This window comes from Anser anser (assembly GCF_964211835.1).
Source record: "Anser anser genome assembly, chromosome: 8".
NCBI classification, from domain to species: Eukaryota; Metazoa; Chordata; class Aves; order Anseriformes; family Anatidae; genus Anser; species Anser anser.
Window position 1 is genome coordinate 17,372,479 of NC_139728.1, and position 13,580 is coordinate 17,386,058.

The window sequence follows — 13,580 nt, forward strand, 5'->3', positions numbered from 1 at the left end:
TGCCAAGTATGTGCGCGGCGGCAGCGCCGCGGCAGCCGGGGGCGCGGAGCTTCGCCGCCATGGGGCAGCGCGGCCGGGGGCCGCCGCCGCTCCTCCCGGGGGCCGCCGGCAGCCGCACGCCGCCGGGCAGCGGGCGCTGAGGGCGGGCAGCGAGCGGGCAGGCATGGCCGAGCCGCTCCGCAGGACCCTCTCCAAGCTCCGCGGCAGGAGGTCCCAGCGCGGGGCGGCGGGCGGCGGGCACCGGCACGGCGGGACCTGCGCCCCGCAGGGTAAGTGAGAAGCCGCCGAGAGGAGGGGTTCGGTCTCCCGGATCCTCTGTGCCGCCCCGCGGGGGCACCGCGTGCGGCTCGGAGCTGGCAGCAGCCGGCCCGCCGGGTGAGCCCGGGGAGGCTCCGGCCGCCGGCTCGCCCTGCCGGGGCAAGGCAGCCCCGCGCCCGGCCCCCAGAGCTGCCTTCAGGTGCGCCGGTCCGTGGCGGCTCCTGTGAGGTACAGCTGAACAGAAACAGCCCTAAAACCGAGGGGGTTTAAGCTGGAGCTGCCAGCACCCAGGTGGCTGAAGAAGTGAGTTATTTACCGCGGTCTGGAAGCGTCTGCCTTGCGTCCAGACCTTGGGAAACCTGCAGCTCTGGTGAGAGCAGAGGCAGTCCGCTTCGGCACGTCCAAGTTTAGGTCTTGAACCAGCCCTCAGCGGCAGCATCTTCGCGTCAGTCCTTCTTCGTCTCAGGAGTAAAATTTCTTAGGAATAATTGGTTCTTGAGTGCAGACCGCTGTTCTGTGTGGGTCCCCACACGCTTTCTTATCATATGACCGTTTGCTGTTCTTTGGCTTGCGGCTGTTTGTCATTCCTTGGCTTTTGTTGTCTCCGTTTTTTTTATATTACACAATGCATTTGAAAGCTAACAGATCAAACTTTAGCCTCGCTGTTGTGCCATTTAAATCCGTAATGCCATTTAAATCCGTAAAATAAACATAAAAACTACGTGCGATGGTTTTACCGAGAGCCTCGGGGAGGAGAGCGCGTTCCCGTGGCCGTTGCTCCGAGCCGAGGGCTGCGGATCGTCCTGACCCGTACGTGGGGAGGCTGGGACGAGCCGCTCCCAGCGCCTTACAGCCCGAAAAGCAGCGCCCAGCATCGTGCTGAAATGTTTCATGTGTGCGCGTAATAGGCAGGACATTTATCCTGACCTCAGCTGAGCTGAAACGTTGAGGCGCTGGTTCTGAAAGCGTCTGTGGTGTTACCGTAATGTTTGAGCTTTAACTAGCGATTTATTTAATCTTCTGTAGAAAGAGTGGAAGGTGAACTGAACCTCCAACTCCTACTTATTTATGTACTTTCAGTGCTGTATCAAGGCCTGTTGGGGAGGAGCTGTCGTCTTGTTCTGTTTGTGCTGGGTCTGCCCGGTGGAGGCCTGGCCAGCTTTTGGGGATGCCCTACGTCCTGGGAGCAGAGCACTAGCACAGGGCAGGCGGTGTCCCTCCGAATGGAGCTTTGCTCTGGAGCAAAAAGCGTGTTCGTCGCTTGCATAGCTCCGAAAGGTTCCTATTTGTTTGAATTTGTCTCGTTACTATAACAGCTCACGATGTTTAGAACTCGCTCTGTTCCGTGGAACCGCTGGTTGTGCAGATACTTGCACGCGAAACGGTTTGTTACTAAAATAAACAGGCACAAGGGCTTTCAGGATCGGGGCCAAGCTTGAATAAAGGGAAAGCAGTACTTGCAAACGCAGCTATTGGTTGCAAGAGCTGCGCTTGGAAGACTTAAATGCAAGTGTATCATTTGGATGGGATTCAGCGAACATTTGCAATCGATGTCTCTTGGCAGCGCGCTGGCTGGTTGGGAGACTGCGAGTGGGTAGCTGTGTGCAGGCGCGATATGCAGCGTGCCTCTGCAAGCAGGCAGGTTATGTGAGCGCGCCGAAGCTGCCGGGTTATTAACGCGTCTGCGGTGAGCTTCTGCAGGTAGATTCTTACCGAGATGCCCAGGTTCGCATCGAGAACAGCGGCGGTGGAGCATGCTGCTGAGCTCGCTTTGCGCGCCTGCTGCTTGTAGCACCGGGGGCAGCCCGCGGCTCCAGGTGTGCCATCGGCGCGTACTTGGGCACGCGTGCACTTTTTATGGGTGCTATAAGTGCAGGCTTTCTGGTTTAGAATTGCTGGCTTGCTTAGCCCGTGCAGGAGGGCCCGTATTTCCCTGGAAAAGCAGGAAGTGGCAGATATTTTTGTTTGTGGGAACACAGTTCTTGCATGCTGCACCTATTTATATTGCCTGCAGAGTTCCTTAGGCTTTTTGGAGAAGGTGAGGGCCTTGAGGTAGTCATCAGGGGCAGGGAGGAGCCTGCCCGGTGGTGCACCATTAAAAGCTTACCCGTTGTTTTAATGCAGCTGTGTCAAGTTGGGAGTTGTGAATGGACTTTGATCAGTTATTAGATGAAAATTTACTTGTAAAATGGCTTATTTAAGAACTTTTCTAGATTGCTCTTTCCACCTTTGTTCCTTTCATGACTGTGTGCTTCATTTTATTCCCCACAAATCAGGGGATGCCCCTATCTTAAGTGTAGGATAAAGCTGGTAAGGACAGTCCTTTCTGGAGGTTTCTGCACAGCAGAGGTCTTCACCTTCGTTTTGCACTTAAATGTAGAAGTGAATCTATGTGGTTTTGGTGGCTAGTTGAGCAGTACGTTATACCAAAAGCACGGGCTGCTCTTCAGTGGCAGAAACAGACTGTAGAAATAGTAGGTAGCAACTTGTCAAACCCACTGTACCTGAACTTACCAGAGCAAAAGGCAGCCGTTTCTGTCTAAGTATGCGTGACCTTTCCACACAGCTGTCTCTCTGCCATTTATCTAAATTACATGGTGTTAAAAATACAGCCCGACAAGTCTGACTTTTTATTAATTATACGTGCGTTCTGTTTTGGCAGGCTGAAGTATAATTTTATGATGGTATCAACTTGTCTTTTGCCCTCTTGGATGGGGTCTAAGGCAAATGTAACATGACAGCATATGTCTTTGTCCTGTTAAAAACGAAATGGTATTCTAAGTCTTCCCTTCTCTCTGCCTTTCTTTCTGACAGCAGATTTAATTGAAAATGTTTACATAGCTCCACGAAGCAGAAAAGAGCCCAAGTCTCCGAAGGTAAGCGAGGTCCCCGAGCACCGGCCACAGATGAACAGCATTACTGTTTCCAAGAAACGCAACTGGCTGCACCAGAGCACCCACAGAGCCCCTTGCCCGGAGGGAGAAAGCACATGTAAGAAAATGCAGGGGGCTGTCACCCAGCTACCCAAGTCTCCCAGCCCGCAGCCTACACCTAAAACTCAGAGGGCTCCTGCCAAGTCCCCGGGAGGGCAGGAGTGCCCCGTACCTGGCTGCGGTGCCGTGAGCGCCCTTCCGAGCACCGCGGGCTCCACCGCGCTGAGACGCTGTGCCTTCGACTTTGGTGAGGATAACGACGCAGACGATGAAGGAGAAATATGGTACAATCCCATTCCTGAAGACGACGAGCCAGACGTCCTGCGGGTCTTCCGTCCTGCTGCGAATAACCCTGTCACCACGGACTGCCCCGCGGGCTGCTGCAAAAGCGTGCCCAGCAGGGACTTGGGGCGGGAGCTGGGGCCCCACGCTGGCCCCCCAGGCTCCCCAGAGCGGGCAGGGGACGCTCAGCCCGGCGAGCTGGGTCCAGCTGATGCCGTGCACCCTGGGGAGCATCTGCAGCAGCAGCGGCAGAGGTTTGCCTGCAAGATCCAGGGTGTGCCGGCAGCAGAAGACAATCCTGCGTTCAGGTGCCCTTCAACAGGTAAGAGCGTTCAGGAAGACAAAAATCTTCTCTCATATTTTAAAGGAATAATAAGGCTTTCTTACGTCTCTTTTCTCTTTTTCCTCCTTTTGTCTGCATTGAGCAAATTTCCAGTGGAAGTGCATGTTAAGTTCATTTGAAGGAAAAAAAAAGACTCAAGCAGTGATATTGATACCTGCTAAATGTAGAGCTGCACAGTGATTTTTCAGTCAATTTGTTCACCTGGTATGCCCGGATGTGGTTTTCCTCTGCCCTGCTTGCCAGCCCTCTGGAACCAGCTCTGAACTCAAAACAGTCCTTGTTCGTTTTGGCTCCCACCTGGCTGAAAACAAAGGTTTTATAAAGTGAGCTTACTTAAGCCTGTTAATGAGAGGACACACTTGGTTTCCTTTCTGTTAGCTAGTGTCTGATTCAGGTCTTGGGTTCCAGCCTTGAAACTGCTTAATATCTTCAGAAGTTGCTGCCTGGGATTTTTAATAAAGGCTTTTTGGAAGACTATAAATGCCATTCATCATGTCGCTTTCTGTAATTGCTGTCTTGTTGACTCTCTCAGGTTAATCTAATAGACTGGAGAGGGATGGTTTTAACTGGCTTGTTACTTTTGGCTGAGTGTTTGATAGTCTCATTTTAATAATTCCATTAGTATACGAGTTCAGCATCTTATTAAAGATTTTTTCCCAGTCTATTTAAAAAAAAGAAAAACAAACAAAACCCAAACAGAAATAACTGAACAAAAGTAAGCAAAAAGAAAATCCAAAAAGTTCTTTTTTTAATTACTGATTTTTGTTATATCTTGACCTTAACTCCAGTATCCTGTTGAGAGAGTTACAATTTTAGCATAAAAGTCAGGAGACAAGCAGCTCCAGACTCCACTCTTGGCACCGATGTGGTTTCTCGACAGAACAGCTCGTCTGCCAGCACACCCCGTATTTCATGTACAAAGCAGATGCATTAGTAATCATCTGCTTCGTGTGGATATACAATATTTTTACAATCAAAAGCTGAGAGGGTTCGTGTTACACCATGTAGACATCTGGATGCCTGAGTTTTGAAGACTGTTCCCCTTGGCTTGCTTTGCAGGCAGTGGAGAGAGGTGCGATGAGCTGCTTCGTGTATTTTGGGGTTGGTTTAAATGCCTCCTTGCACTGAGAGGCAGGGCACTGACTTGGAAGCACTGGTGTCTTTCTGAGCTAGCAGAGGACCTGAATCTTGGGTACCAGGCTCCTGTTCTGCATTGCCCTCTGGAGGAGCCCTGTCCCCGTGGTGCTCAGTCCTGGAAAATTTGCCCCAAATCTGTAAATGCCAGAAGTTATTTTGCATGGATTTCCAGCGCAGAGATGGCTTCTGGGAATGGGAGATGTTTTCAGAGGCACCAAAGCAACTTCTGTAAACAGTGGAAGAAAAAGCACTCTGTCCTCTCTCCTGGGAGCTCACATTTTGTTCTTTTTGTGGAAATACTGCAGATCTGAATGTACTTTTAGTCACAAAGTATACTGAGAACATTTATTTAGAAATAGTTCACTTTATAGTCTGCATTGAATACTTAGACCAATTATATTTGCTTGCAAGATAGGTGAAATATGATATTTTTTCACGGTTGAAGTTCAAGGCACTTTGGAGTGGTCATTATTAAGCATGGTTATTGAGGAAAGGCATGAGCACGTCCTACAGGCTGTTTGACCCCCTTTGATTAATTTGGTGATTAATCTCTTGATGTATGACTCTTTTTAAAAAATAAAACTCTTTATGCAAGAAGGAAATTTTTTTTTTCATGCTGAAGAAACATTTATTCATGAGAGCTCAATTGCCCCGTTAAAGAGTCTTTCATTAAACCAGGAAAAAAGCGTTACGAATTTCCCCTGACTGGTTTGGTGCACACTGAGTTAATTAAGCTATTTTAAATGCAGCTATCCTTTTGCATGTTTTGAACAGTGATCAGGCTGAATAGATTAATTGGTGAAGTGGATCCCTGCTGCTCAGTAATTGGCTTTATCATGGAGAAGTGGTTTAGTTCTTCTTTTCAGTCCAGTTAAGGTGTCTGCAGTTATTTTCAGTCAAATTTAAAATGACAGCTTATCCATACACAATTACCGCATGAAGGGCAACATGGCCAATTTAACTTCAGTTGTGTTAGAACCTCGTTTGAATTACACACACAATTGCTACGAAATAGATGTCTATATTCGTAGAGAGCTGCATACATCAAGCAGTAACTCCTGAGAAATACACAGTTACTGCTTTGGGGAAGAGTCTGCTTATCTTTCTTACTAACAGAACTTCATATATGTCAGTTTTGGTTAGTGCTAGAATCTAAGAAAGATTTTGAGAAGCAATGGCAGGAAAAAGTGGTATACTCTTAAAGCCAACAAAATCTATATCTTGTTCGTTTTATCGTTTGCTGCAATTGGTTTAACCTGTACAACTTTAAACAATGCTGCCTCATTTGGATTTCAAACTTTTGTACAGAGAATGTGGTCATGGATTTTCTTTTTACTATTTTTTGGAAAAGTTTATATTGAAATATAAAGAAAAAAATCTAAAAGATAGAATTAATTTATTGGGAGTCTTCCCAAAAAAAGTAGCAAACAGATACGTCCTGTAAATGTTATTTTTAAATGAGACATAATCGTAGGATTGCTAATTTGCCCATAGTCTTAACTTACATCATTAGTTCCTGGTGTTATTCAGGTTACTTTCTTCAGTAAATGCCATTTATGTTAATAGGATTTGTCAGGTAATTTCTCATTTAATAATTTTAGCTGTGCTGGTTTTTAGAAAGGAAACTGACTAAAAATAAATTGACCCTGTAGCAGAGCTTGAGAAAACACTTAATGTATTTTGTTTATGACAAACACAAAGGGTAGCAGTAAGAAGCTAATTTAATTCTGAGTCAGTAGTGTAGAAACATAGCATCAGCTCATGCTTTTAGGTCTCTGTGAGAAGAATTTAGCTGGAAATTTAAGTGGACCATGGAGCACGTTTATAGTTCAATGTGTCCTTGCACAGGCAAAATGGTTGTGATTGGAAGTATAAAGGGCATTTTGTTACGTAGTGAACTTTTCATATTGCAGTTAGAGTTTTTCACATATACAAAATTTTAAAGTAAATTTTCTTTACAACTGTTTAAGATTGTACTCTGTATGTTTTGCTAGATGTGTGTGTTCCTTGCAAAATGTTGAAGAATAGCACCCCTTTGTAGTGTCTGCTCTGGCGACAGGTTTACATTGTGGAGCTCCAAATAGGACTTCTTGGAGCATTTGTAATGTTTTAGTTTTTGGGAAGGTTTATTGTTGGGATTGGTGTCCAACTAATCAGGGGGATCATTTCATGTGCATCTGTGTCTCAGAGACGTTGTAGTAGGACTTGTTCATCGTAGCTTGTGAGGACCTTGGCAGGAACCAAAGGTTGGTACTGTGCACTAAAACTACAGTTGGCATGTATTGGGGTTGATTTAAATCAAAATAAAACTACTGTGCTCTTTTTTTCACTTATGCCATGACTGCTATCCTGCCTTATAAATGCATCTTTTGGGGCCAGTGAGGGCAAATATTTCTCGTGCTTGCATGTTGCAAATGAGCTTCCAGCAGTATACATAGATCATACGGGGCAGCAGATCACGTTTGCTGACTTCCACATGTTGTAAATCTCTTTGCTTAACTTTTTTGAGATGAATGCGTTTTGTGATTTTTACTATTTTTCAAGTGCAAGGAGCTGCGGTTTCATAAGGCAAAAAAGCATTCACGCGAAATATTTGTGTCACGTCTGTGGTACAAAAATGATGTGGTATGTGGAGGAGAGGTCAGTGACGAAATGTCAGTGACAAAATGTCACCAAAGTGCAACGAAGCTGCCTCCGAGCCATGCGAGGTCACGGGGCAGAGCATCCTGAGCTGTGGCTGGGCTGGTGCTGGAGCCTCAGGCAGGGCGGGCGAGGGCTGCGCGAGGCCGGCTGCCGCAGGCCGGGGGGGCTCCGGCTGCCGCAGGCCGGGGGGGCTCCGGCTGCTTCTGTGGGGCTGCAGCGGGCCTGTAGGGCACCACACGCACGCCTCGGGCTGAGGGCCTCCTCACGGGCATGCCTTCGGTCTGTCTAGCAGAGGTACCATAAGGACCTGCTGGTGAAAGAGGCAAGGGGATGTAGCAACTGAGGACTAAAAGCACTTTTTAAAGTAGTTATTGCCCTTTTCAGCCTCCAATTTGTACAGAATAACTGTTTTTATCCTCTTACTGGGGAAATGGAGGCAAAGCTGCTTTTTGTGCAATGAAAGAAACCTCAAGAGGAGGAGAACTTGGTGCAAGTAGCCCGAATGAGCTGTGCCTGGCATTGGGGCCAGTGGAGTTTGGGCCAACGCCAGCGTTCAAACGAAGCCTGCTGTGGTCTGTGTGACGTGGAGAATCATTAACATTTAAAATATTTGCAAGGAATTCATTCTTGTTTGCAGATACTGAACTCTTAAGCCTGGTTGGTGATCCAGAGTGCTGTTAAACGTGCTTGTTCTCCCCGGGGATGGGGTGGCCCTGCAGAGGATGCTCTGAGGATCGCTGTGGCGCAGAGCAGGCGGCGGTCGGCCCGTCAGCCTCTGCTGCTTCGTAGTCACGTCCTGCTGCAATTAGTGGCCTGTTTAAAGTAGTTCGTCGCTTCTGCTCCAGAAAACGTGATCCCAGAATTGATGGGTTTGTCACAGCTTAGTTAACAACAGTGTACATTTGACGGTGTATTGGAAGAAAATAAGCTACCATTACAGAGTTCTTAGAGATTTTTTTTCTACCCTTTTAATAATTTCTCCATTCTTTGACCTTGAAGCATTCTGTGGGTTTGCACACAGGGACTGAATTGGTCAAAACAGTAGTTTTCATAGAGTTTTAAAAAAAAGAAGATTTTTTTTTGCAGGTTAAAGGAGTACCTCAGTGTGTACCTCAGCACATTGCTGGCCTTAGTGGGCCAGCGTGTGGCGTGACCCTGGTGGTATTGCTGACCCACTCGGCACGTGACTCTCAGCCCTGTGTTTCATTTCAGCTGTTCGGCGCTGCGGGCAGCGGAAGTTGGACCCAAAGAAGTCACGGTGTCAATTGGCTATTCAGCTTTAATGAGATGGAGGGAAGTTTAACTCGCTGGCCTGCTTTCCTAAGCCTGTGCCAGAGACATGGCAGAAGGGGAAGATGAATGCCAGCGGGCTGGAGTATGCCACCAACTGCTACGGGGTGCCTCAGGCCAGCCCACCAGCACGGCCAGGGCGCGAGTCGCAGCACAAGCGGGGCTTTGTCCAACTTTATCAAACAGCACGTTCCTAACCAGCTGCTTGCCAGAAAAGCACAGCAGGCGTGCTAGAAATGGCCCGCGCCCTCCGAGGGCACACCTTCGGTGAGACGCAGGGCAAGGCGCGTCTTACTCTGTTGCACTGGAGAACCAATTCTAACGTGTTATTCTTCATAAATGAAACTGTCTGTTACAAAGGTGCTCTTTTAAGCAATTACCTGCAAAAGTTATTAAAGCCAAACTTCTGTTGGGACTAAAACTAGTCTTTGTAGGTTTTCTGAAGGAAAAAAAAGGCATCACATCAGTTTGATCAAGGACTAGATTGCCTATTATATTATTAAGCTAAGCGAAGCATTAAAAAGTTGTACTTAAATGGTGACAAAATAATTTGGATGAGCAGGAGAATTGTAAAAATCACTAGTAGTATGGTGATTTGGACTTAGTTATTAGGCTTTATACAGTAAATGTTAGGAAAATCTGTAGAAGCAGCTGCTGTAAAGTATGATTTCCTGAGTATCTCGAGGAAGTCTCTTCTTTCTTTCCTTCTACATGCCGTGAATAGATTCTGCCTTCCCCTGGTTAGCGAGGGGATGGATAACTGATGGTACAGGCATGTGGTCTCCAGCTGCACAAGCAGGGATTAGCCTGCCTGGGGGCTCCGTGCTGGCACAGCTGAGTGTGCAAGGCTACACAAGTCCTGCTGGGAGCTGCTCGAGTTTGCCAAGGGATGAGTGGATGGGGTGGTTATTGCTACCAAGAACCACTATCAGTTTCTTGATGGACAGAAAAGTAGCTCTAAATGAATGTACTTACGAAATTTTATGTGTATCTATCATTCTGGCCTCAATCCCCCTCTTGCACGCTTCAGCAACTCATGTAAATCCATTGCCTGTCCTGCAGTCATCACTGCCTCATGCTGGTGACAGTGAGAAGGGCTTGAACTGTAACTTAGTTTTTGTATTTCCTTGGAAAAATGAGTGATTTGCCACAAGGATGTCACTTGGGAACTGTATAACTAAGCCCTGTTGTGGGATGGTTGTGCCAGGAAAGGGAAAATTGCTGGCATGTGGCAGTGCACGATGCAGCTTTCAGAAGAAAGAAATCCTTGTTGTGTTCCTCTTCCTCCTTCCTGCAGCAGAAAAGGGGAGCTGAAAGAAATGGAAGAAGAGGTCTGAGACACTACCTGCATCTACACGGGGAAGGATTTGTTACACTTTGGGGTAACAGAGGGCCTTGCAAAAGAAGCAGTGTTTTTCACCAGGGATGAGCCTGTTTCCTTTAGGCTTGAGAGGGCAATGCTGACATGTTATCTTCATAGCTAACTGCTTCGCAGGCAGGAGTGCACGTCATAATGCAGTGTTTTCCCCTTTGATACTGGCTTCGTTGCACCTGTGCCCCAGGAATGCAGTTGTGTCTGCTTGGATGAAGGGGGATATAACACAAATGGACTGAGCTGAATGCAGTGGTGAAATAGCTCATTTGTTTATCTGTAGTTTCTGGCTCTTTCATCTCCATAAAGCAGAACAGATCAGGGTTCTGACTATGAACTGCCAAATTTGGCTGAACAAGTCAGCAGAATACAGCTTTCTGCATGCTTGTGAACATTTGACCATCTGACTGACAATTGTCTGAGTTGCGTTTATAAAGTTAGGACAAATCAACGGATTTTCCCCTAGTTCATTGTTTTATTTTCATAGCTGCAAACTGCAGTTACCAAATGGTTCAAACAATACTTATTTTTATTTTTATTTTTTTTCCTAAAGGGTCTGGAGTTACACTTGCCCACAAGGCAGATATACCATCAACAGAAGTTTCTCCTCCAAGTCCCAGTCCCTTGAAAAAAAGCGGATCCATCAACTGGCCCTTCCCTGATAGAATTAAATCTCCCAGAACTGTGAGGAAACTTTCAATGAAAATGAAAAAGCTGCCAGAGCTCAGCAGGAAGCTGAGTGTCAAGGGAACTTCAAGCCATAATAGTTCAGATAATCCTTCTTCCCTGTTGAAAGGGAACTGTCGGGATACAAGCCATACAATGTCTTTGCCATCTTCTGGAAACTCGACTGCAGCTGCCAGCAGGAACGTGATAAGTCGTTACCATCTCGACAGCAGCGTGTCGTCGCAGCACACCTACAAAAAGAAAAGCTCGAGGAGTTCCAAATCCTCCAGCAAAGGTGGTTACCTCAGTGATGGTGACTCTCCTGAACTCATAACAAAATCAGGTAAACATGGACATGAAACCAAGTGTGGGAAAGGAAAGGAGAGCCTTCCTAGTAACAGTGGTAAAACTGAGATAGATATTGATGCTTTCAGGCACTACAACTTTTCTGATCAACCCAAGTGTTCTCAGTACATCTCTGGACTCATGAGCATTCACTTTTATGGTGCCGAAGACTTGAAACCACCAAGAATAGACTCTAAAGATGTCTTTTGTGCAATACAGGTTGATTCGGTAAACAAAGCAAGAACAGCCCTGCTTACATGCAGGACAACGTTTCTGGATATGGACCACACGTTCAACATAGAAATTGAAAATGCTCAGCACTTAAAGCTAGTGGTGTTCAGCTGGGAACCCACCCCGCGGAAAAACCGCGTGTGTTGTCACGGCACTGTGGCTCTTCCTACTCTCTTTCGAGTGACAAAGACACATCAGCTGGCTGTCAGACTGGAGCCAAGGGGACTTATTTACGTCAAGCTGTCGCTTATGGATCAGTGGGAGAACTCCCTCGATGGTCTGGATGCAGATCGGGAGCCAGTGATGTTCGGTGTAGACGCTCGAAAAGTTGTAGAGAAAGAAAATACAGGCTTGATGGTACCCCTTCTAATTCAGAAATGCATTATGGAGATTGAAAAGAGAGGCTGTCAGGTACTGTGCGTATTTGAATCTGTTTTGTGTTGTTAATATTGCTGTGCCAGGATCTCTGCTGTTACAGATCTTTGCACTGTTACTTACGGAGCATAAGCAGTGAGTGGAAAAGGGGTAATTAAAAAAAACTTTCCATGTTTAAATTTTAATTTTTTTTGCTGCTCCTGTTGTTTGTTGAACACTTGTCATTGTATTATGGCAAAAATAACAGGACTGTGATATCAATGTTTCCAACTTGGCCTTCATAAAGAAGTACGCTTGCTCACAGTAGTGTTCTAGGACTAGGTGTAGTTAAATGAACCTGCAGCCCCTAGCGTGTAGAGTCACCATCAAAATAAGGCACAACCTTATTAATAAATAAGCCTTTATTTATAAGGCACAGCCTTGTTAATAAACAAATAAATAAAAAGGAAGATGCACAGTCCTAAGGATGGATGATTCCCCCTGGCAACTCACCTGAAATTGGTGAGAGGACTTCTGCACTGCTCGTTAGCATGTGTGAGCCCTTGGTTTCTTTTACAGGTGTTCCTGCTCAGGTGAAATTGAGAAGTGATCACACCTACCACTGTTGCTATTTTAAATTGCTGGCAGTTTGGCTGTAAGTCCAGGTGTTATGAGATTAACGTGGCTACTTATAACCTAGGTCATATAATACAGACAGCAATAGTATTTCTATGTAATTACTTATTGAAAGTCATTACTGATAATAACTGTGATTTTCATTGTGAGTGCTTCTCCTGACATGCAAATCAGTGGAAAAAAAGAAGTTGTATTCTTTACAGTATATGTGTCCCATGGTTTCAGCATTTTATTCTGGGCTTATTAGAACCTAGTCATGCAAATGATATTGGGTAATCAAGGCATCACTGGTAATGAGGCGACTGGGATCTGAGCTGTCTGCGTGCACCTGGTGCTTTTGAGCATGAAATCTGATTTGTGCATTTGCACAAGGAGAATCAAAAATGCAAAATATACTGTTAACTTCTTGTTTTAACCATGTGCCTGTCTGAGGTTTTTTATTTTCTTATAGGCTGCAGACTACTGTCATGGTACGTCATTTCCACCTGAATTTCAGACATGGCATTAGAAAACTTCGGAGTTAAAAGAAATTCTCTTAGGCAAATACTAGGTCATTCAGTCTTGGAAAAGATGGAGTACAAATTCCATTGAGTAACTTTCCACTTCTTTAAACAGGAATTAATATATGGCCAGACAAATACTCTTCTTTGCAAACCTGGATATACGTGTTCTAAGTCAGTACGGTCTGCATTAGGTTTGGGGGCTTTTTGTTTGCCAAAGTCCACAGCAGTTCTGGACTAGCCATTTACAGCTCAGTACAGCTGCCTGTAAAGTCCATAAAAATAATATATTTAAGATTTATTTCCTTTCACTCACAGAAGTGCTTTGTACAAATGAAGTTGATGAAAAGTACAGTAATGATAAAATGCAAAATTTGTGTGTGAAAGCACATTAAATTAGTAACAGTCCAGGTGTGTTGTGGGCTTCAGTCCTATCACCTTGAACATGTGAAGTAACCCCTGCTTTGCATAAAACTTACCATATAATTTGAAACATGCAAGTCAGCATCTTGCCATCTTTCGAAAAGCATCTTGTGGATGTCATAATGGAGTATTCATAATTCTCTTGAAATTCTTTTTACTGACATCAA

The 13,580-nt window shown here is 45.8% G+C and overlaps 1 protein-coding gene across 2 annotated transcripts in view; it reads left to right on the plus strand.

Annotated features, from left to right (window-relative positions):
• Window positions 1–13,580, plus strand: part of SYDE2 (synapse defective Rho GTPase homolog 2) — a 25,263-nt gene continuing 11,683 nt past the window's right edge. The window contains exons 1-3 of one of the 2 annotated variants that reach the window (XM_083847173.1): window positions 1–269; window positions 3,076–3,795; window positions 10,812–11,911. In XM_083847173.1, the coding sequence (XP_083703299.1) occupies window positions 164–269; window positions 3,076–3,795; window positions 10,812–11,911 (1,926 nt within the window). In that variant the 5' untranslated portion in view covers window positions 1–163. Of the gene's footprint in view, window positions 270–3,072; window positions 3,796–10,811; window positions 11,912–13,580 lie in introns of both variants that reach the window. The other variant, XM_083847172.1, reaches the window with a different exon arrangement.